The sequence below is a fragment of the Haemorhous mexicanus genome, chromosome 5 (assembly GCF_027477595.1).
Source record: "Haemorhous mexicanus isolate bHaeMex1 chromosome 5, bHaeMex1.pri, whole genome shotgun sequence".
Classification (NCBI taxonomy): Eukaryota; Metazoa; Chordata; class Aves; order Passeriformes; family Fringillidae; genus Haemorhous; species Haemorhous mexicanus.
Genome location: NC_082345.1, coordinates 61,319,637 through 61,344,331, shown reverse-complemented (window position 1 = coordinate 61,344,331; position 24,695 = coordinate 61,319,637). Strand labels below are relative to the sequence as shown.

Here is a 24,695-nt window from a genome sequence, read left to right as displayed (position 1 = left end):
GGGAAGAGGAGCTTTTTAAAAATAGATGCTGGAGAACTTCAGGCCACATTGTTTGCTTGTGGGCAAAATGTAGAGATCAGATTCCAAAGTCAGAACTTTTCATCAGGAACACACCCTCTTAGTAGACTGGGCACACTCGAAGCTGAGCACAATGTAGACAGTGTGTTGCTGTCTTCTGAATATTCCTTTGCAAATTGATTGCATAAAATGTGGTCTTGGATGCTGAGTTTCACCTCTGTTAGGTGCTGCATCTCAAGTTAGCCAGGTGAAGTCTATTCCTAGTCAAACAAAGCAGTTTGCAGATCCAGTTTAGCAGATTATGTTCAGCTGTGTGATCCTATCTTTGTCTTAGACTTGACCCACTAATTAAGTGAAAACACTACACTACCTTGACTTCTATTGGACTTCACATTTAATTAGATTATCTTCCTAGTGAAGATAGAGCTTGTATTCTTTAGTATAAAGTGAGAACAATGGGAATATAATACCTGACATATTCAGACATCTTCATTAAGGGAGTCATTTGATCTACTTCAGTAAAGACTTGCAAATGCTGCTTTTACCTTCAAAATACATGTTTCAATTAACAGCCTTGGTTGGAAACATTAACTCATCTTTTGACCTAGAGGAGGTAGCTCAAGGCTGATGTGAACTGGGTAGGGAAAGTTTCTAGGGGAAGGGTTATGAAAGATTGAGCTGCTCTTTGCCTTCTTGTATGTGTGATCTCTGGATAGACAGAGTTTGTCCAAATTCTGCTGTTAATCCATTTTTCCAAGTGACCTGTAGTTGTGTGTGTTAATATTGTAAAGATGGCAGGTTGATGTGAACATCAGTGTGCACAAACTGTATTTCTGTGATGATTTGGTACTATTAACATGTTCTAGTGACTACTCCTTTTTCAAATTAGACAGGTGCTGGCAAAACATACACCATGGGCACTGGATTTGATGTCAACATAACAGAAGAGGAGCAAGGCATTATATCACGTGCTGTTAAGCACCTTTTCAGATGTATTGAAGAAAAAAAACAAGGTGCTATTAAGCAAGGACTTCCACCCCCAGATTTTAAAGTGAATGCACAGTTCTTAGAGGTAAATATGGTCCACATCTGTGGATGTAACTTTATGTGAATTTTTTGGTAGTTTTTTGGTTGGTTGGTTTTGGTTTTGTGGTTTGTTTTTTTTTTGTTTTTTTTTTTTTAGAAAACCAATTAAATTTTTTTTTTCTGGTTGCTTCTTTTAAATTTTCTTTTCTCCCAAGATGTTTTGAATTAATATACAAGATTTCAAAAGGAAAATTTATGGGATTTGCTTCAGCTCTTCAACTTATGAAAAAGTCTTTTTTTTTTTCTTACTCCAATTATTTTACTACTTCCCTTCACAGTATTATTTTGAAGTATAGAAATATTTGTTTGTCATCATTTATCCCTGTCTGATTGTAGGGCCTGTTGCTTTTGCCTGTTGGTAATTCTTGACAAAACTTTAAAACAAGAAATTATGTAAGCTCCCCTAATTGTATTTTGTAGCTTTGAGTAGTGACCATGCTTTGCCTGCTTTTGTCACTTTGCCATAGATTTCTTTAGCTTTCAAAATCTGTTCAGAAGACTTTCTCTCACCAATGAAGAAACCTAGCACGAAAATACTTCTTTCTGCAATTCCCACTGGTTTAGGATTGGGCTTCAGTGTCACTGTTCCCTTCTTTCTTAGACTCAGAGGAAAGAAAAAAAAACCCTGGTCAGTACTGTGGCAAAACTGCTCCCCTTGTACTTTCTTGTAGACACAGTTACTGGTAAGGGGCCATAACATCTGTGATCTTTCTGACCTGCAGCAGCTGTTGCTTTATGCCTTGTAGGGTTCATGCTGTGTCTCCTGGCTGTGGAACTGTTCTTTAAGTTGATTGATTTGGGTGTAACGTATTTACATTTACTGCCAACCTGCAAAAATCCAATACTTCAGGCGCACAGAGAGGCAGAATCTCTTTTAGGAAGAGCAGGTGTAAATTTGCTTTGCTTACTTCAGTATGTACAACTTTATCTACTTGGGGGCAGAAACCCCCGCTTCAATATTACCCATGAGAAAAGCTGTTCTTTTACTTCAGGAGCAATAAACCCAAGTCCTTTAGTCATTAACAAGCTGGCATTAGTTTTGTATCAGTCCAGGTTGTTACCCTTATGCAGAACCTTTTGTTGCTCTGGCTAATATTTGCCTAGAGAGTTGGCTTGAGCATGTGCTGTGGGAATGCTCTGCTCTGTGCACCAGGGAGCTGCAGCCTTGCTTAGGCAGCTGCAACATGAGTAGCATAAGGAGCAGTAACCAGTGTGGTTTCTGGATTTATTGTGTTTTTTGACATAACATTACAAATGTGACTGAGTCCCAAAATACAGGGCAGTGATTAAATATTACAGTGAGAATGGTATAAAGAATTGCAGCCATTGCAATGTATTTCAGCTGAACTGTACATACTGAAACCTGTCTTGTTTATGTATTTAGAGAACAGTTGAATGATGTATATAATAATTTCTCCCTTAAAAAAAAAAAGTCATTTTAGTTGGTAGATTTTTTTTCTTTTACTAAGGCTTTCCCAGAAGGAACTTTTTCTGATTAGTTTGATATTATACACTATTCTTGTGTCAAAAAGTATCCTCTTCCTCCCATCCTGTCTACCATTAGAGCTGGACTTCATAAACAATAATTTAGTCGTTGAGCAAGTTGAAGCAAGATTGTATTTTTGGAACAACTTTGAAGTCTTACAGCTGGATAACTGTTGGGAACAGTGACTTCTGTTTGCTACTTTCTTGCCTTTCTTTAGTTGGCTGCAGTCTGCCTCCCTTAACTCCTTGCTTTCCTGCTGTTTCAAAAGACAGACAAATGCAGCACCATCCAATTGTAGGTGTGTTATCAGGATCTGCCAAATTGTGGCATCAGTTTGTTTGAATTTATGAAGGTAAAACATTAGTAAGAAGATTCCTACATAGACTATCTATGCCTAGTAATTAAATATAATTCCTTTTTTACTATTTAAATGATTAAAAGCATCACATTCATAAACACTGAGTTTTTCTTCTCAGGGATGACTTTTTGCTGTTGAGAGGAGAAAGTCACTTACTTTCAGTTCTATGAGAAAGTACCTTGTGTGAATACAGATCTGTTGTGCTAGTTCTTTGACTGTTGCCTAGGGATTTTGATCAGGAATTGAATTAGTCCTGGCTGAGCTTTGCTGACATGAATTAGTATAACTAAATTAGAGACACTTGATATGTTCCAGGGTACACAGGCAGAGACTTCAGCCATGCAATTCAGTGGGATAGTATTTTTTCTGGGTGGGTTGCCTGGTTTTTCCCCCCTGATATCTTCAGTTCAATCTAAACACCTCATAAAGTTGAGGATATTCTTATGAAGTACAAAAGCCCTGCTCAAGAAGCCATGACATAGTATTTTTGGACTGATGCTTGGTGTCTTTAAGAGGCAGCTTACACAAAAACTATTATTCTATGTCAAATTCATTCCTGCCCAGGAAGAATTTATCTAAATGAGAGCCATAGAAATATGAAGGTGTGAGAGAGGAGATGAGGAAAGGTGCAATGGCAGGGGGAGCAAGTGGGGTGAGTTGGAAGTGTTTGGAGCAGGGTGCAGCCAGCTGAATCCACAAAAGAAAAGCCCAAGGTTAAATCTGAAGACAGCAGGTACCTGCAACAGAAACTGCTCTTGTTCTGCTGGCACCAAATTCCTCCTCCTCCTTGGTCCCACCAAAGAATTTTATCTCAGATCTGGCAATGTGAAGGAATTTACCTCATCTTTGGGTGGCATCATAGGAAGTTGTGCAGGTCACTTAATTTGCAGCTGCTCTGTCACCTATTATCCTTGTAAATTTGGATGTTTCACATCTTTTGGGAGCTGAGACATTTGGATTTTTACAACTTTTGGTATGTGCAATGCACAGATTTGTCATTGGAGGAATTCCTTCTGAAAATGATATGTTTTTTGTCTTTTTCTTCTCCTCAGCTTTACAATGAAGAAATTCTTGATCTGTTTGATACCACACGTGATATTGATGCAAAGAATAAAAAGTCAAATATTAAAATACATGAAGATTCAGCAGGAGGAATTTATACAGTGGGCGTTACAACCCGAACTGTGAATGGAGAATCTGAGGTGATAACTAGAAATAAATTACACTGTGACATGCCAAGTAGATTCTAAAAATGTCTGTATGCTTTGATGACTGTTTAAAAATAGAGGTCATGCTAGCTTATATCTGTCTCCTGGGCAATTTAAGTGTAACAGCTAACTAAAATTTTCATTTTCTTAATTCTTTTTAGCCTTAAATCTGACATATTTGATACTAAGTTAATATCACTTTCATGTAAAGCTAGGAACAGGTTTTTGTTCATAGTATAGTTCTGCTGGGAGAATTTCGGCGTGTGTGTAAATCTGATCTCCCAAATCTTTATTATATACATTGAGAGGAAAGCTTTGCATTTGGGTGATGTGAAATAAACTGCTGTTCAGGAACACTGCAAATCTGAATACAAATGTTATTGTACTTTTTTTTTGTACAGGTGAATGAAGGTAGGTATGTTACTACTGGGGTACAGTAAAGAGAGGAATATGGAGATTTAAGTATTTTACAGAAATCACAAAAAGTAGTTTTAGTTTGCTTATTTAGGGATCTTTGTCCTTTTTTTTGCATATAGGAACTGAATGCATAGCAAAGAGAAATTTTAGACATAAAACATTTTTCCTTTAACCAGCAAGGGATGCAGTGTACTTGTTGCCTGTTTTCTAGATGATGCAGTGCTTGAAGCTGGGAGCTTTGTCTCGAACCACTGCCAGCACTCAGATGAACGTTCAGAGCTCGCGGTCGCACGCTATCTTCACCATACACTTGTGTCAGACCAGAGTCTGTCCCGCCTTTAACGCCGTACGTACCTTTGCTGTTGGCAAACTTCTCTTTGGTAGCCGTTTTTCAAAATGGGGATAGTTTTGGCAGCCACTGCTATTTGAATTGGACTTAGTAAGGATGCTGTAGTCATCATAATGCTTGATGAATTTGCTAAGCATTGTAATAATTTGATTTAATCTGTGCACATGTAACTATCCTCTAGCCAGAGGCAGCCATAAATTGCAGACTCTTACAGGAACCTACCTATTCTCCCCTAGTGTTTTCTTCTGTATTTTGTTGCGACATACACAAGTGAGAAAGTTAAAATATAATTTGTCTTTAATTGGTAAAGCACATTTAAGTATCTTAGAAGTTAGTGGGTTTAAACTTGCAGTCAGCTAACTGAAACTGCTTGGATATTTCAGATTAATTCTTGATATCCGATAAGATGCAAGTAGAAAAGCATTAAATTCTGCAGCTCAGTGTATATATTTTAAATAGCTGTATATTCGGGGTGCAGGTATTTTGTTAAATCTATGCAACTGAAGTTCAGACTATGAATGAACATGGGATTGTTCTGTAAAATGTTCTGTGTGTGACTGTTCAGCTGTTAGCTGCTGTTAGGTGTATCTTTTGAAGGGGAGAGTTCTCCCCTTCCACGTTAATGAAATAAACATTACCGAAAACTACAGTACCTTCACGGGGATTTAATTTGAATATTCTAAAAGTCTTTTGCATATAATTTTTAAATATTGCATACTATCTGGCTAGCATCCCACCCATAATTATCACATTTTTAAGTGTGTGGAACAGTGAATTGGATTTTCAGTGCTTTTTGGGAGGTTGCTTTTATTTTTTAATGCTCCAAATAATCATTTACAGGCAAGATGAGTGCTCTTTCCTGGTCCTTTGTGGTATGTAGACCCACTTTATACACCTGCTAAAAACACTTCTTTCTGCTTTCCGTGCTGAAGCTGTGGATTTGGTGGTGTGGTCAGCTGTCTTCACTTGGGAGGGATTGGCATCACACTGCAAGCCCACACAGGGCACTTCAGTCACTGTGTGGTGACACTGTCTGCTTGGAAATTTTTGTTGCAAACTGTCTGCTGGAGAGTGAGAAGTCCTCTGGGGGCCTGTTTCCTGCAGGCTGTTGTCACAGCAGTCCCCCTATGCTGGTGCACTTGCAGCCTTCCCTGCCAGCTGAGCTGCCCCAGGGGACTGTTGGCTGGCTCTGCCTGTGTTTTTACAGAGGCTTATGTCAGAGGAAGAGGTAGCCATCTTCTGTCTTATGTCAAACTGTTTTGTTTCAGCTTTTCTCGGGAGATATGCACAAGATAATCTGACTGTGGAGCTGGGCATTTCTAAATCCTTAATTTTTTAAGACCACACCCTCTTCTTTCCCTGTATTGTTTAGGAGAGTAGAGGATAGACCTGACACTGTCCTCTGAACGCTCCTGGAATCTAAATTAATACAAGCTATTATTGGGTGGCCAGGAGAGATGTAGCTCAGGTTTCTGTAGACAACAGTTTTGGGAGCCCTTTGTTACTAGGGCAACGCAGTTTGTCCTTCTTGGGTGACAGCCGTGGCCGTGCCCCCTGTGTGCGCGGTGGCCCGTGCCCAGGGCTGGCAGGCAGCCAGGGCTGCAGTGCTCAGACAGGCTCCTGGGGCTCTCTGCACACCAGCCGTGCTTCTGGGAAGTTTCTGGATGTGCATTTCCCTTGCTAAATGAGGGAGAGTGAAGGGATGCATTAATCATGACTGAGGGCTGGGAAGAAGAGTGTGGCCCCCAGAGTGTAAACATCAAAATAACAGAAATAATGATTCCTGGTCTTGTGGAAGTGGCACAGTTCCCATTCTCTTCTGTTACTGCTACAAAAGGATGCATGAAATATTTAACTACCATCAGGAGGGTTTGGTCTGCAGAGACCTGCATTACCCCTTGTGGTAGCAAAGGGAGCCTTAGGCTGGCTGGCCAAGGACATAAAGGTCACCACAGAATACCTGAGGGTCTGTGTTTGGCTTTTTCATTAGGTTTGGGTTTGTTGGTTTGGGTTTTTTTTGTTTTTTAAGGTTTTTCTGGGTTTTCCCTGCTTAATGTGATTAGAAATTCCTCATAAAGCTTGTAGTTTGGGCTGTGAGAGTTTGTTATGAATCCAGTATACACTTGATATATGCTTATTATCTGACACCGTGCCAAATTAGTATAATTGCCCTGCAAAGGGTGTCTTACCAGTAAGGTCAAGAAGTGAGTGATTTCAAGACTTTTCTAATTGTGTTACTACACTTGTAGTAAAATAAAAGTCTACCGTGAATGGTAGAACGAAACTAATTGACAGAAAAAAAGTTTGGGATTGTCTAATGAAAAAGGATAATTTTCCTGCTGTGATTTGGGATGTGAAGAGGAAAGAGGCTGAAGCTGTGGTACCTGCCCCAGGGCAGTGTGTTCCTGGGCAGACTCTCTGCACTGATAGAGGCTTGCAGCAAGTGCCAGTCATTACCTGAGGGAGGAAGGTGGAAGGGAGGAAGGAACCTCTTAATTTTCCCTTGTTCCCTCTGCTGTTCTTATTTTCTGGGGAAGTCAGAAGGGCTAGTGGAATACTGACTGCTAGGAGAAATGGTTTCCAACAATAATTCCTAATGTAAGTTGAAGAATCATCCCACAGGGAGACTGGTGATGGGGTTTAGAGAGGTATAAAATCAAAATATCTTTCAGCTATTTGGCAGGTTTATAAACTAGCTGGTTCTGGTGATTTTGTGGGGTAATAATGAAATTAAAGTTGTTTTGTTTTTTTTTTTAATCAGTTTCCTTTGACAGTTGGTTCAAGAGTGCATTTTACGAGAGATAGAAATTTGTTGCTGACCTTGCTGGAGACTTGTATATTTTAATAGATGTTTCCTCTTACTTCTTCATCAAGAAGCAATGGTAGCTTGTACTTATAGTAATTTGTAATCACATGCATCTAGAACTAGGTCTTCAAGAGTGATGTGTTAGTACATATGATTAAAATGGAGATATTATGTTTCAAAATACTGTTATAAAATAAAGAATAAGGAGATGGTCATAGTAAAGAGGTAGTTTTGTAAATAATTGTTATAAATAATTGAACCTTGCAAATGTTAATGTGAAAGATCTCACCAAGCCTTGTGGGTTCTTCTTTGCTTCAGGATAATGCCACTGATAACAGGATAATATCTGAGTCTTCTGAGATGAATGAATATGAAACTCTTACTGCCAAGTTTCATTTTGTTGATCTGGCGGGATCTGAAAGGTTAAAGCGAACAGGAGCTACAGGAGAAAGGGCAAAGGAAGGCATTTCCATCAACTGTGGACTAGTAAGACTATACAACTCTACAATATAATGTAAAACAAACCCAGGCAAAACACTTAGAAATGAAATTTATAGCTTATAGCTTAAGTTTTTTTGTCTGTGTGCTGGCTATTTTTTAATTAACTGTATTAAATTAAGTCATTTTTAAATTGATTGTATTAAATTATTTTGTTAATGCTGAACTGCACTGAAAAGTAGAGCTGGTGATTATCAGTGGAGATTGTAGTTTCATGTCTTTGTTTTGTGTACCATGGCTATGTGGAGGCTCTGTGCAACTCTTTTAAAAAAGACACAAAAGTACATGTTTGTTCTATATGTGAAAAATATCTCGTTTTTTCTGGGCTATTGTGCAGTACCAGTTTTCTGGGGTATTGTTCAATTAGAATTTTCTCAATGATTCTCTTGCCATCATGACATTGGTTATTTTCTGTAGCTCTTCTGGTTATATTATATGGAAGAGAGAGAATATTCATTTCAATTTCATCATTGACATAAGCACAAAGCCAGCAGGATTGGGGGGATCTAGATGACATAGTTGTGTCCTAACAAAGAGCACATAAAGTGCATGAAGCTGAAAATCAGTGTGATGTAACTAATATAAGATCACAAAGCTTTTATTTACAGTGAAGTCCAGCCCTCAGTTTTGTAGAACAGATTGAAAGTGCTTTAAATCCTTCAAAGCAAGAAGGGTGTGTGCAGTTCTTCATCTGCTGCTGGCAGCTGCAGCATTTCCAAAGCAAGAACTTGCAGTACAGGGCGCCACCTAAAGCAGAATCCTTCAGTTTGACTGAAGTGTGTGTGGTTCCAAAAAAAATAATTTCACAGCCAAATGTTTGGTTGTTTATAAACATGCATTAGATCCTTTTAGTAATGGAACAGGATAGCCATGGACTACAAGCCTTTAATTTCAAGTCTTAAATGCCTAAATAATTTTCAGATATTTCTTGCTTTTTAAGTGTAGAGATACTAAATTCTGGGTTTTTTCCTTTATATAAATGCCCCATATTTTATTCTAAATGTAGCATAAAACAGATGAAATTAATTTTAAAGAAATTATAGCTACTGTTAAAGGTAGAGATCAATTTTGTCATCCAAAGCAAATATTTGTTAGATTAAGTAGTACTAACTTTAGTTTGTGACTGACATGAGATACTAATAGTGCATATGAATTGCGCTAAGCACTTTGGCACTTCCAGGTACCAGACTGTTAAGTCATCCAATGCACTGTTGATAACACAAAACTTTCTAAATGTAAAATACAGAAATCTTTGGAAAGACTTTTATGCTAACTGTCATGAGTATACTAGTTTTCTCACAATATGCTGACTCCAGTTTATAGGTGTTTTAATATAAAACTACACAGAAGCTGATTCTGACTTGTGTATTACGTGATTTGGTGTTTTATAGCTGGCACTTGGCAATGTAATTAGTGCATTGGGAGATAAAAGCAAGAAGGCAACTCATGTACCATACAGAGATTCAAAGCTCACAAGGCTACTTCAAGACTCTCTTGGGGGAAACAGGTATGAAAATTGGAACATTTTATGTATTTCATTGTGAATGAGCATGAATGAGAACATAATCTGCAGAAAGTAAAATGAACATTAAATGACAATAAAAGTCTTGTTGGAGGAAGATTCTGGAAATAAGTTGACATGCAAATAATTGTCATCAATGGAAGGGAAACATTTTAAAGAGGATTTTTGTGTTGCTTTTTTCAGTGCTATTGTTATTTTACTAGATTTGAAGCTTCAGGTTACTAAGAAGTTACCATTTTCAGGCAAATTCTTCCCATGAAAATATCTGTAGATTGTAGGTAGTACAAATGGTAGATTTTGTTTACAGCATATTTTAAAGCTGTGATGAGTTTCTCCCTTAGAAGTTTTTTTTTGTTGTTGTTGTTGCTTTGTTTTTTAAATGTCAGTGAATTGTTTGCTCTGACTGCCATGCACAGGAGCTTGGCGTCAGTTTACCACCCACAGTCGCTTCCATCTTTTTAGAGATTATATATCTCAGCCTATGATGCATCTGTTCAGTTACCTGGTGCTGGATTGCAGCCTAATAAAAACAAAGTGGCCTTTCACCAGGGTTCGTATGAATCCATTTGTATGCATTCTGAACATACAGTGAAGGGAAGCTTTGACCTCTGGAAGCTTTATATAAGAAAACATTAACAAATTTATTAAAATACAGATTTTGTATTTTTAATGCTAACATGTACAAATATAAGAGGAACCAAAGCTGAGTATATTTTAGTAAGGTAGTACTCTTCTTCTTTGTGATCCAATATGCCTGGCTCCTGTGTCTGGGAGAGTGGGAAGTTTTTACCCAAAGGAGTAGGGAGAAGTGGAAGAAAATTCTCAAACTGTTGTGATCCCCTTCCGAGAGAGACCTTTAGTAACAAGTTGAAGCACTGCAGTGTGAGGGAAAGGAGAGCCAGAAAAAACAAGTGATGTAAGGGCTAGAAACTTTCGAAAGTGCAAAAGGGAGAAAGGAACTCAAGAATTACAGACAAATCATCAGAAATCTAACAGCATAGCTGTGCTAAGCTCTTTCTGTAAATGAATGCAAAAAGCACTTCGTTAAATTTTTTATCAAATACACCAGCTACTGAGCATGGTTTTTTGTTTTTAAAAAAAAAAATTCTAAAATTGGCCTTGTGTAGAAATACTTTGTCTCTAAAATATCTTGGCGTCTGACAGCTCCACGGCTCCCCCCGGGTTCTTCAGGAGCAATCCCAGAGTTTATTTAGTGTGTGATGGCAGCCGAGCCCCGCACAGACCCTCCCTCCCTGCCCCCGGGAGAGAATCACAGGGGAGAGAAGTCAGGGTTTGACATAAGGACACTTGGTTAGCTAAAGCAAAAGTCGCATGTGCAAGCAAAGCAAAGGAAATCATTCATTTCCCATGGGCTGGCAGGTGTTCAGCCATTCCCAGGAAAGCACGGCTCCATCACGCCTTAGGGTGACTTGGGAAGACAAATGCTGTCACTGAATATCCCCCCTTTCATCTATTGCCCCAAATTCGTATGCTGAGCACGGTTCCCTATGGGATGGAGTATCCCTTGGGTCAAGTGGGCTCAGCTGTCCTGGCTGTGTCCCCTGCCAAGCCCTTGTGCACCTGCTGGTGGGGCAGCCTGAGGAGCAGAAAAGGCCCTGGCTCTGTGTGAGCCCTGCTCAGCAGCAGCTCAAGCATAGCTGCATCACGGGTCCATAGCAGGTGTTTCCAGCACAAATCCAGAACAGCTGCTGTGAAGAAAATGAGCTATATCCCAGCCAAAACCAGCACAAATGTACAGATAGCAAATGCTGCCCGAGAATGTTTTACTGCTACTTGTATGTATTCTTTCTGGTTTTTTTCTGATTGATGAGAATTGTGTGGATGCCTTCCTTCCCCCAGTTTTTTTTATGTGACATACATGCTGAGACATCTCAAAACAGCACGTTGCTGTTAAGGAAGATGTTTTTCATATATATTTATTTATAAAATCCTCACATTTTAATGGTTTTTTGTCTGGGCTTTGGCAGTCAAAATGTGTGGTAAAGCTAAATTTTAACAAATAGTGCGGTTTTTTCTTCTGGACAATCAGATTTAGATTTCTTTATGCCTTTTCTGTAGCCCTCCAACTTCCACTCTAGGTATAACTGTCCACATTATTGTTTCTCTCTTAATAAATACTTAGAGAAATTTACTAGTAATAATTTGGATTAGGTTGTAGTAAATCCTGAGTTAACAGTGATGAAAACATATCACTGTACTATTCTCACAATAATCCTTATTTTAAGTATAATGCTGTAGCAGTTCTTAAGCAGCACTTAAATAGTAATGTTTCTTGAATTATTCAAATAAAAATATGGAGCATTGGTGTTTTAAAAGGAATGTTATCATGTATAATATGAAAAATGAAAACCTTCCTAACTTCAGGAGCAGGGGCAGCAATTTAAAGAAATGGTGACGTAAAGGAAGCAGAATAGTGTCAAACCCTAGTCCATTTTACAATTTAGATAGAAAACTGGAGTTCAAGTTGTTCAGTTTTCAAGTTGAACACAAGGCAGAACCGGTCCTCTGAGATTTAGAAAAATAAATCCATTCTCAATGTCAAAATTAAAAAAATTGTTCCTAATCTTGCATGGCCTTATTTTGAGGACTAAAGTAGTTTGGAGAGCTGACACAAAGATATGGGTGAGAACTGAGTAAGAGTTGCTGAAAGTGAATTTTTGTGTAGCCCCAGGCTAGTTACTCTTTCTAGCTTAGTTTCCCAGTGTGTATGGTGAATTGTTCACCTCACAGTGTGTTGCAGGGATTCATTTGTTTGTCTTAGTGAGAAATTAAAGAAAGTGAAGATCAGAATCCAGCCTGCCTGGTGCAGATAATGCTCCTTTGCCCCAGAGACAGTTCACTCTTCCTAACCTAACTATCCAAGTTGTGACATGCAATGGGGTAGCCAATTCCTTTAAAACTTGCAGGAGTGTACTCAATCCTTCAAATGCAGGTGTTTTGCCCTTTCTGTCGAGAGTTTAGGCAATGTATGCACCTTCAGAGTGATCTGCAGCTGGAATTCTGGTTCTCACCTTCTAGGCTGTTCTTACCTGGTGTGAAATGAGTGTGCTCCAGGGACTGAGGGAAGGAACCTGTTGAATGATGGAAGCACTTGGTTGGAGTGAAAATTGTTTTGGTTTTTTTTTTCTGCATTTGTCCTACTGATTCCTGCTGGTCTATCTGCTTTATCTTTCCTTGAGAGCTTGGAATGTGTTCTTGCCCTGCAACAATATCCCGTGATGGGATGGCTAGGGGATGTTGTAGGAAGCTGAAAGAAGCATGGTTGTTCATAGCCCTCTTGGGCCCAGAGCTCCGGTCCTGCTGCTTTTTGTTGCAGAAAGTTGCTCTAAGCAGTGGTGTTATGAAATGTGGTGCAAATACAGTTATAGACACAGAGTGCTAAGGGTAAGCCCTAGTTTTGGGCTTCTGTTGGTGAACAGGAGGTAACTTACAGTGGAGAACTCAGCCAGTTCAGAACCTGAGGTAGAGAACAGGCACATTAGACATGTATGGACAGGTAAGATGAGCATTTGGGCATCTATCAGATGAAGGAGGTAAGCAGCTCAGGAATTGCAGTTGAGTCCTGACAGCTGCATGATCCAAATCACTGTCCAGGAATTTAGGTTGACTATAAATTCTGTAATCTCAGTTTATGTATGTTTAGGTAAATGTTTGAGAAAAGTTTCTGGAAACACCCATTATTAGCTTTACAGTTTCATGTATAGAACAAGTAATGATCTAGAATCTCCTATTCTATGCTAAGGAGATATAAGACCTGCTGACCTTTGTGGTTCACGGTTTGGAGTGAGCTAGATGCAGGAATATTTTCACAAATACTGTAAAGTTGCTACTCTTGTTTCACCTTGTGCCTGAGGACCTGTTAGCTTCTCTCTGCTCTTTTTCTCCATAATGCTGACCTGTGTTTCTGGCTTCCAGTCAAACGCTCATGATAGCGTGTGTGAGCCCTTCAGATCGAGACTTCATGGAAACTTTGAACACGTTAAAGTACGCCAACCGGGCACGGAACATCAAGAACAAGGTGATGGTCAATCAGGATAGGGCCAGTCAACAAATAAATGCTTTGCGCAGTGAGATTGCACGGCTACAGATGGAACTCATGGAATACAAAACCGTAAGTTTGTCCTCTTAGGATTTCTTCTACTTTAAAATGCTTATGATTCCACAGGGGTTTTGTCCCCCCTGTTGACTATTTCCACTTCATACACTAAAAACATTGGAAAAGCAGCCCTGACATAAACAACACTTAATTCCAGTGATTACCAGGTGTTTTTGGAAAATGTCGATTGTATTGCCAAAAAAGAGATGTCTGCAAATGTCAGTGGGATTTACATGATGGCATGCTGTTTGCTTTTTGAAAGGCAATGAGAAAGTCGCTTCCAAATCAAAAATGACCAAACCACAACTTAGATTGATGCATAAGTGAATGTGTATGGTTACTGTGTATTGCTTTTGAAAACTTCCTAGATGGCTAAAACAGTTTGTTTTAAAAATCCAGTCTCAAGTATAAAAGGCAAATACTCGTGCCTGTTTCTTCCTGAATTTTATTCAGTGTTCTGAGCAATAAAGGTCATCACTGAACAGGATCACCTTTTGCTCTTCTTGACCTAGTATTCTGATTTGATAAAGAGTTATCTTCTTATTTTTTAACCTCTTCAAGAACTTGTATTTCAGCCTAAAGTGGAATTACACAAAACCCAGATGCTAAGGTGTTGGCCCAGACATCAGTCTTTTGAAAACTATCCCTTTATCGTTGTTTTAAACTCTTTGAGAGATTGTGCTGTGAGTGTGTGCTTAGAATTCTAAGTCATCTGTGGATTACATTTACTGACTTAGAATTTTTTTAAGTGTAGGTAAGCCTTGACTAGTAATAAAATATTTTTACTTTCTTGAAGGGTAAAAGGATTATAGATGAAGAAGGTGTTGAAAGCATCAATGACATGTTCCATGAGAATGCAATGCTGCAAACAGAAAACAACAACCTGCGTGTTAGAATTAAAGCAATGCAAGAGACCATTGATGCTCTTAGAGCCAGAATAACGCAGCTCATGAGTGATCAGGCCAACCAAGTGCTAGCCAGGACAGGTACGCTGTGAATGAGCATAAACTGCTTTATAAATTCATGAACTTAAATTGATTGTATGTCCTTGCCTCACTGATCCCTTGAAATAAAATGATGCCTTTTTATTAGCAATGTAGGACCTCCTTTGGCAGGGATAGGCCCCATGTGATTATTTCTTCTGTTTCTGGAGTCTTTTTTTAATAATACAAATAGTTTGGTACTCTGATTTGACCATCCACTTAGAAATGTGAACAAGAGGAAACATGAAATAATATTTTTGTATAGGAATTATTTGTATGCTTAGCCCCTGTGGTGGTTTAACAACCAGACCAAGTTAATTTGACTCCAAATTAAACTCCAGATAAGTAATTTTAATTGAAGCGTTGTTAACATGTGCTAGTATGGAAAACAAGTTGCATATGATGATCACATGAGAGAGGAACAAAAAATGTAACTCAGTTTAAGAAGGAAAGCTATTTTACAAATAAGACTGACATGTGTAGCCCATGTGACTGTTTCCCTTTGCTGGTACCTTGTGCCTAGTAGCTATATTCAGATGTTTATACTGTTACCACCCTTTCTCAGTGTTTCCCTTCCCTCATTCCCCTTTTCCCTCTGTCTTTCAAAGGGGAAGGAAATGAAGAAATTAGCAACATGATTCATAACTATATCAAGGAAATAGAAGATCTCAGGTATTTGCATTATATGTATTTGGACAATTTTAATTTAAAAAAATGATAGAAGTGTTAGCAATACTTCAGCTGTTTTCCTGTGGAGGGATTACTTTAGGAGAGTGGTCCTTCAGCTTCTAAGACCATCTGGTGTTGCTCTTGGACACAAACATGTAAAATGTTAGGGTTCAAACTGACAATAGAAATGAGAGTAAGATGTTGCCTAAATTATGGTAATAACTTAATATTGTTGCACCAAGGACAATAAAACTTAGAGCAATCCTTTTACAACTTTATAACCTTGTATAAAAATGACAGCACTGAGAAATTACTTGTTTAAAAATATTTTTTTAAAAATACTTCCTTTTAAAATTCAAGAACTCTTAAATATGTTAGATATTTTTCTTTCTCTATATCTTGGATGTATACCATGCAAAAAATTATCTAGCCTATCCTCAGTTTACATTAGAGCTTTTGTGTAGCTTTCCTATACTATCTATATTCATAAAGCATGTTCAGCTATGTATCTGTGTGTATATGTATATATTTTTGTTTATGTTCATACAGACGCATTTTCATGTATTCTGTCAAGGTTATATGTACAGTATATATAATCATTGTCTAAAATGGTATTTTAAAGAAATTTACTACATTGATGTACTAGCAATAGTTGTAATTCATGGTCTACAATTCTTCCTTGTTTTTTATTAAGAGCAAAATTATTAGAAAGTGAAGCAGTGAATGAAAATCTTCGACGCAACTTGTCAAGAGCCTCATCAAGAGCCACGTACTTTGGTGGACCATCAGCATTTTCTGCTTCTATGCTTTCCTCAGAGAAGGAGACAATGGAAATTCTAGATATAGCCAAGAAAGATCTAGAAAAGCTGAAAAAAAAAGAAAGGAAAAAGAAAAAGAGGTGGTGTATGAATTATAATGCTATTTGTTTTCTCTTTCTTAGGAAAAAGGCCTATTTTTTTTAATTACTGAAACTTAAAAAGGCTTTTTGTGTGGGTTTGAACCCTAAACTGCTGTTCCTTGAAACCCTTTTACATGCTGAAGTTACAGTTTTTCTTTTGCATCTTTTCTTCCAGTGAAGTGTGCAGTATTTGTCTCCTTTGTAATGAACTTTTCTGTGTAATTATGCACAATGATAAAAGCACAGGTGCTCCCTCTAAATCTTGTTGTTTTTAAAAATTTCTTCTAAAATGCACCTGAAATTTAACAGAAGTTTTGAAAAAAAATGTTAAATTCTTTTCAACTCTATGTCAAAACTGAAACAGCTTTCTGAAGAAAAGATACTCTGAATAGCTGGGGATTCTTTGGTAGCTGTTGAAATGGCTTATTTTGCTTTATCTTTTGCTTCTATGAATGTTTTTTAATTTGAGGTTTCCTAACTCTCTGCAGCATCATGCTTTGCTGGATTTTTTTGCTGTCCAACTTCTCATCTACTAAAATCCTCATGGAAATTGACATAAATGCCTGTTCAGATAGCATTTAGCACAGCAAGGCTTTGTGTACTCAGAGACTTTGCATCCATTAGAAGTCTCTCAGTTTTAGGTGAAATTTTCCGTGCTTCTAATCTGTTACTCTTTTTAATAATGGTCCTTCAGACTTCTGCAAGTTCAGAGTAAAGCTGTAACAGTTTAAGCTTGAAATAGTCAAAGTATAAAGTAGATGATGATCAGTCATATCTTTAATTTTAGATCCTGTATCTATAAATCTGTTCACCACACAGATGTCTGATGCTTTTAGAGAACAGTCATTTTAAGTACAACTAGATTCTTTGCATATCATCTTTCAGGAAGCTCTAAGGCTTTTATGGGGGTTGTGATAGATTTTATCTCATTTTTGTAGAAACTTGAGGGTAAGATGGAAGTATTAAATAAAATCAGTAGAATGTTCTGTCCTCTCTTCAGCCAAGCACTTCAGTATGTCCTTTTACTGTAAATGCAGGAACAAGTCAAAGATTTGATTTTGTATCTTTTAACACATTTTAAAATCAAACATGCATTTAACTACATGCTTAGATAGAGCCTCAGTTGTTAGGTTGTGTTTTTATGGTTTGTTTTTGTCTTGTTTTTTTGAAAGCCAGTCATGCTTTCTCACACCAAGATAATAATATTGTGATGGGACGGCCAAGTAGTCTGATGTGCAAATAGGGACTGTTTACCATAAATTATTTTTGAGATCAGTTTTGAATCCTAGCATTATAGAATTAGAGAGCTATAGCAAAATGAAAGTTGAAAGAGGCCTCTTGATGGCTCCATCTTAAAGTAGGCCTTGTGTTCTATAAAATGGGGTCATGCTCTTCAAAGTGCTGCTAAGGTTTGAATTTTTCTGCTGGCCTATCTGCAGACTGCTTTGTAATGAATAGAAATTTCTGGGGTGCATGTGTGGGGAGGAAAATTCCTTAGATGCTGAGAAGAGTTAGAATTGGAGGGATGATCCATTGTCATTCTTGCTATCTGCAGAGCGTTTCTATCCAGTTAGTGAAAAGTCTGTGTAAGGCTGTATCACTGTGAATTTTGTTCTATTGAAAGTCCAGGAATTGGCAGTGTGGACATTAATGCAATACACAAGACACTTTGCTATGCAGTTTGATGGGGATTCTTTGTTATAATTCTGTCTTCTGTAGGCACTTAGTTCCATTTACTCTACTATTTCTTGTTAGTGTTGCCCTTCCTTTCAAGTTGTCTAACTAGCATTTTTCTAGTAAAATGGGATTGGTAAGCCTAGCTACTAGTTCTGCCCCTCCTGCTGCCTTTCTTGGTCTTTTGTTTCCTGGGTATGGGTCAGTATGACAAAAGGTGCATAATTTTAAATACATACAACTTATTTAAATTGTTGTGAGGTAGCCTGAAGGTCTAAGAGCAAGGTTCTGAATGAGCAGCAGGTGTGTAGTGTTCAATATCTGTAGCCTTAATAAGCACCTGTCATGAAGTTTATTGGAAACAGTTTACACAGCAATAATATTTTGCCTACTGATTGGAGTATCCCACAGTGTGACTTAATGAGACTTACCCACTAGAAGCCCCTGAGGAAATCTTTCACATTCCTTTCAGTTTGTTAATCAGACTTTTACATACCTGGTAACCATTTCTGACTGTTTTCTTTTGACTGCCCTAACCTTAATTAAACTAAATTAGTGATGAAAGTTACGTGGGGTTCAGCTTGCTAGCTCCTAGCTGATACCAAAGGAAGGTGGTAGGCAGTATAAGGTGAAAAGGCAGCAAAAGCTCTTGCTTGAAACTTTGTCATAGTGGGAAATGAGGAATTTCAGTAGCTGATGAATTTTAAGCCATCTCTATGCTTACATATGTCATGCAGACTTTTTTTACTGATAAATCCACATTTATTCAAGAGGAAAAAGTGCAGGCAGAAATACTAACATTTTGTCCATCTCATTGCTTCTGGTGCATGTTTTTTGTTAATTTTTTAAAGAATAACAAGAAATTATTCACTTTCTGAATCCCAGAAAAATAAGCTGCAGTTTTCTGCATTTTATTTAAAACACACAACAAAACCCAAACAAAAACATGAATGCACTTTGAAGATTTTTTTGTATTAATTATATTCAGAATATATTATTTAGAATATTGATAAGTTAATAATTTAAAATTTTTCTTATTACAATATGTTATCAGCATATATAAAACTAATGCATTGTTTTTTTCCTTATATGTTCCTGAGAATATGTAACTTTGGGTCAGTGGGAGTATTTACAATTTTCAGTATTTTACCAGCCAGTTTTAAGTGGAGAAAGAGGAGAAAGCTTTTTCTAGATTTGAGATATTTTCTTAATCCATTATTAGAAATAATTTGCAAAGTTAAATATATTGTCTGAAATTTCTTCCTTAGTGTAACTTGAATTTACTTGTTATCAGTGGCAAATTAGTTAACCTACACATGCTTCTTTTTTGTTTTCTGTTTACTTTCCAACTGTCCAGGATGTATTGCCTTTTTACTACTTGTTGTCTCTTGATGGTATCTTTTAAAATTTCATTTTAAACTCCGCAAGCTCATATATATCATTTTTTTACCTTCTTATCACTTTTGCTTTTCACTGTCTGGTTTGTCCTTCATTGGCTTGGCCTTCCAATACTGTACTTCGTGCTTTTGAAGGCTACAGAAACTTGAGGAAAGCAGTCAAGAAGAAAGAAGGTTGGAATATTTCCCAGGTTTTTAATTACCTGTCATTTCAATTAACTGGTTGTCATACATGAAAAGAAGTTGGGCGGATTCATAGGTACTTCAGGAGTAGTTAATTTTAGGAATTCTTTCCTGGGTTTTCACTTTCAGTCAGTGTTTTAACTGGAAGAAACCTTTGTTGTGGAATTGAGGTTGACTCTGGAGTTAGAGGGTTGAGCAAGCTTTTGTGTGGAGGTGGCCTTTGGGAATTCCTGTTGAATTAATTATTTTCTTTCTTGCATGGCCTAAGAGAAATGAAAGGCAGGAGGAAGGTGCAGTAGCACATATAGTATGAAATGCCTAGCAGGCAGTATATGACAATATTAATTTTGGCATGTGAGATCAAGAGTGTCTTGGACCATCACACCTCAGTGAAGTCTGCTGCTTTGGTTTCTGAAAGCATGTGATGAAAACCTTGGTCATTCCTCCCATTCTGTTTCAGCCAAACCAGTAGATGAATAGCCCTTCACAGAGAGCAGTTAAGCTGAGTGCTCTAAAAAGAGAACTATATTATGATTAAAAGTGAAACTAAAGGAGTTTTTATTTTTCTGCTGTCTACTTTGATCCAAAAAACCTACCCACTGAATTGATGCAGATGATGTGAATCCACAGACCATACACATTAAGCAGTATAGTTCTACCTCAGAGAGCTGCTGGCTCTCCTCCTTCCTGTCTCTCCCCTTTGTTAGGCAGAACAAATTCTCTGTAGTGGTTAGTTCTGTACTGAGTGAAAAGGAAACTGGGGGTTTGCCTCAATTTGCACAAGGATTGGAGCTAAGATCCATTATCTTTTAGGCTTAATTACCAACATAGAATATGTTCTAGTTTGAGGGAGATGAGAATCTGTGGAAATGAGATTGTGTGACACAGTGTTCCCTGTTAGGCATTTTTTTGTGTACAAATCTGGTTAGATTTTAAAATTACAGCATCCCCAGCTGCTGCATGGATTGAGATGATCCAAGCAAAACCTTTCTGCTTTGTGCTTGGTCAGCTCATAACTGGTAATGAGTGGGGCAGAAGGGAATCAGTTAGCATTGAACAGATTAAAAAGATATCATAATACAACAGAAAATCACATGTACACAGCACTGTGCTACTCAACAGGCACTTTTTAGATTCGAGCTCTGTTTTAAAAGTGTCACTTACCAAATCATAGTGTCTCAAATCTACTGTATATTTCTTGTCCCTGCACTGAGTATTGGATTTGCCCAAGAGTTTGATCTTGAATCTGAGCTCCTCTTGGTATCAGTGGAGGAAGATGTGCATTTCTAGTTTCTGTGCCTGATCAGTGACAGCAGAACTTGTCAAACTTTTATGCAGCAGATGTTAGTTGAGGTGGATTCCACACTTTGCTGTCCTAACCACATTTTTTCATTAGTACCCCTATGGTGTCTAGCTCTATTCTGTCACAACTTCCAATTCATTGGAATTTTGGATTTTGTATATGTAACACTAGAGATACCTGGTCTGTGACAATTTGCAGAGTGCCATTGATTTTTTGTTTTATATTTGCATGTGATGTCTTAAATGTGCACTTAAAAATGTTAAAACTTGCCCTACTGGGTAATACACCAGACATTTAGAACAAAACAAAAAAAACCCTTGCTGTAAACCCTTTTTATAGTTGTATCAGTGACTGTTTTGAGCATTCCCTTTATGTCAAAGTAGATAACTAATCAAAAGAGTGGTTATAGTACAATAAATTAGGATATTATTTAAGGTTTATACATAAACGTTAAGACTATTCTGAGTAGAGTAGGCTCTGTTACAGCTTGAAAGTGTAGGAATACCTGTGATGTACGTTGTACTTGCTCACAAGGTTCTTTTATTGTTTTGGAAAAGCTACTCTGGGTACACTGCAACTTCCATGCAAAATGAGTACTGCTGTTGTACATGGAGATGTGTATTCTGATTGTCCCAGCTGTGCAGTATGCTGGAACAATGTGCTAATCATTACTATCACCTTGCAAACCAAGATTAAGAGTAATGAGGCATTATTTTATTATCTACAGAAGTTTGGAAGTTGTGTTTTACCCATGCCCAACACCTGTACATTTTTCTAACTACACTTAGTTTTTCATCTTTATTTGGAATTACAACTTACTGTTTTGGGGGATGGGAAACAATTGCCATTTCAGTTTGTGAATAATTTGTGTCTGCCTCTTTTACTAGTGTTAAGGAGGATAACACAGACAACGAGCAGGAGAAAAGAGATGAAAAAGGCACTTCTGAGAGAGAGAATAATGAATTGGAGGGAGTAAGTATTGATAAGTGTTTGGCTTATTTGTTCATTATTGTTTAAAGATTTATAAGGTTTTAGAAAGAAAATTATGAATGAGCTAGGTGAATACTATAGCTTCAGTGACAGTCAAAAATGATTGAGGAATGGAAACTGTGGGGGTGCTTTAATCTCTGTATGTTTTGTAGGAGGAAATTCAGGAAGTCAGTGATCATGATGATGAAGAAGAGGAAGATGATGAGGATGAAGATGATATGGAAGTTGTTGAAAGCTCAGATGAATCAGATTCTGACTCTGATGAAAAAGGTGATGTCAGTGCAATATTCTGTAGAGTTTTGCAAATATCTGTCAAACCTCAGGTCTTGGTAGGCAAGAAAGTGTGCTGTCAACTGTCTGTGTGTAGTTCTCTGTGAAGAGTACGTTCTGTGAGTTATTTTTTTGGTTATGGTGCTAAAACATGTAATACACAGTTGATCTAGCATCCCTGTATGGGTTTTGAAATTGACCAGAGGCCAGGTTCATTGTGATTTGTGTGGAATCCTCCTGTGTACAATATGTATTTACAGTGACCCTAAGATTGCAAGGATTATCTTGTGTTCACGTAGTCCTTGCTTTACCTTAACAGAAATCTTTCTGTTTTAGAAAATTATCAAGCTGACTTGGCAAATATCACCTGTGAAATAGCCATTAAGCAGAAACTGATAGATGAGCTAGAAAACAGCCAGCGAAGGTTGCAAACACTGAAAAAACAGTATGAAGAGAAACTAATGATGCTACAACATAAAATTCGAGACACTCAGCTTGAAAGAGATCAGGTTCTTCAAAACTTGGGTAAGAAGTACAAAATCATTGATCTTGTATAAGCTGTTGAAGTTGAACCATTTTCTACTTCTCTCATTTTCTTTTTCAAATTTGATGAGAAATTGCAGAAGACAGAAGTATGGTTTGTACCCATAATGGCAGTGAATGATTCTTTAATCATTCTAGTTTCTATCAGAGTTGAGAGAAGAACTTTTTGAAATGTATTGCTGCTGACAGGTATTTGATTTGGTTGAATAAGCATTTTCAGCTTTCTAAGAGCTCTCATAATCCTGGAGATAGTTCCTGATTAAAAGTTTTTCCGTGTTCCTTTCTCCCCACTTTCTTTTTATTTGCATGAGAATAAGAACAAGGATCAGTGAAACACATGTTTCAGAGGTGCTTACTGACCAAACCTTTTTGAATATGTTAATAATATTGAGATGACAAACTACCTATGACTCCAGAGTCCCTAGCCACAAATAACTGCGCTTTGGGAGTGCTGTGGAATTTTGTTTGTTTTTCTTTTTTAAGCATATATATGCTTTATGGTTATACCCTGTCTAAGCTTTTGCTGTTCCCTTATTCCTTAGGCCTTCCCTGTTGATCAGTGTTGAAGAGGAATACTAGGCTTGGTGGCTTTTAGGAGTGTTGTTATACTCCTGTGCACGTATGTGTGAATGTGTGTATTTGTGCTTTCAGGTGCTCAGATTTGTTACAAAGAAGTCAGAGGAAAGTGTTAATAGTTGATCTCATCCCAGAATGCATACATGGTGGAAAGTTCAGAGCAGTGCAGGTGGCAGGAACCAGAGAGAAATTAGGTTGTTTTAAAGGTATTGCAGAGCAATGCTATAGCAGTGCTAGAGCAGAGGAGGTAGTTATCTGCTGTGGCTGGAAAACTAAAAGTACCCTGAACAAAAGCAGATTAAGAATTCCCTTTTACTCTAGGTTCTGTAGAGACCTATTCAGAAGAAAAGGCAAAAAAAATCAAGTCAGAATATGAAAAGAAGCTCCAAGCCATGAATAAAGAACTGCAGAGACTTCAAACAGCGCAAAAGGAACATGCGCGTTTGCTTAAAAATCAGTCTCAATATGAAAAGCAGCTGAAGAAACTGCAGCAGGAGGTGACAGAGATGAAGAAAACCAAGGTATATTTCAGTAAATGGAGTGTTGCACAATGAATGTTTACTGAAATCTCCTGTGCATCCATCTATCTGATAACTCTGTTCTTGCTGTTATCTGCTTGAAAGTCTGAAAATAGAAGAAATGCAAGCATCAGGCTGTTCCTGGGGGAGATGGGCAGCTTTTAGGTTTAATGAACAGAAATTAGGGTATCAGACATTCATAAGCATGCACAGCTTATTAGCTGTAATTCAGCACTGAGTGAAGACGACATTAGATGGAAGACATAAATGGCTAAAAGCATGTAATATAGTGGAAAATGGCAATTTGAAGAGAACTTTCTGTGGATGGGGGCAGGGAGCAGCACTTGAGTGTGAACAGCTTTTCTAAGTGATGACCTCTTGACAGGTTCGCTTGATGAAACAAATGAAAGAAGAGCAGGAGAAAGCTAGAATGACCGAATCCAGGAGAAATAGAGAGATTGCACAGCTTAAAAAGGAGCAGCGCAAACGAGAGGTGATTTGACAGATAAAGAACTTTCATTTGGAGTAAGCACATGTCATTATGATGGGCCTCTGCTTGCAGGCACACACTGTGCATATGCATTCACTGAGGCAGGCGTGTACCTGTATATTTTCACCATGAAAATGCACAAAATTTGGTTTGACTTCCATGCAAACACAGTTCCTAGCTTCAGGTGATAAGTCTTCTATGTCCTGTTGTGCTTATTGAGTATGTATATCAATGTTATCAGTGAATTAGTGATTAGTGAATCTTCACAAAGTTGTTGCTACCACCTTGCTTGCATGGAATTATTGGTTTTGATAGAATTGATACAGTGAAACATTT

At 37.7% G+C, this 24,695-nt stretch overlaps 1 protein-coding gene across 9 annotated transcripts in view; it reads left to right on the top strand.

Moving 5' to 3' along the window:
- KIF21A (kinesin family member 21A) overlaps nt 1-24,695 on the top strand; it is an 87,034-nt gene that overhangs the window by 30,199 nt on the left and 32,140 nt on the right. For 6 of the 9 annotated variants that reach the window (XM_059847320.1, XM_059847315.1, XM_059847318.1 and 3 more), the window contains exons 3-17: nt 908-1,090; nt 4,001-4,150; nt 4,785-4,919; nt 8,047-8,214; nt 9,618-9,733; nt 13,685-13,880; nt 14,662-14,851; nt 15,457-15,520; nt 16,212-16,415; nt 19,622-19,660; nt 21,860-21,944; nt 22,115-22,232; nt 22,569-22,757; nt 23,673-23,872; nt 24,255-24,362. In XM_059847320.1, coding sequence (XP_059703303.1) covers nt 932-1,090; nt 4,001-4,150; nt 4,785-4,919; nt 8,047-8,214; nt 9,618-9,733; nt 13,685-13,880; nt 14,662-14,851; nt 15,457-15,520; nt 16,212-16,415; nt 19,622-19,660; nt 21,860-21,944; nt 22,115-22,232; nt 22,569-22,757; nt 23,673-23,872; nt 24,255-24,362 — 2,121 coding nt within the window. In that variant the 5' untranslated portion in view covers nt 908-931. The remainder of the gene's footprint in view (nt 1-907; nt 1,091-4,000; nt 4,151-4,784; nt 4,920-8,046; nt 8,215-9,617; nt 9,734-13,684; nt 13,881-14,661; nt 14,852-15,456; nt 15,521-16,211; nt 16,416-19,621; nt 19,661-21,859; nt 21,945-22,114; nt 22,233-22,568; nt 22,758-23,672; nt 23,873-24,254; nt 24,363-24,695) is intronic. The other 3 variants (XM_059847322.1, XM_059847317.1, XM_059847316.1) reach the window with 1 other exon arrangement.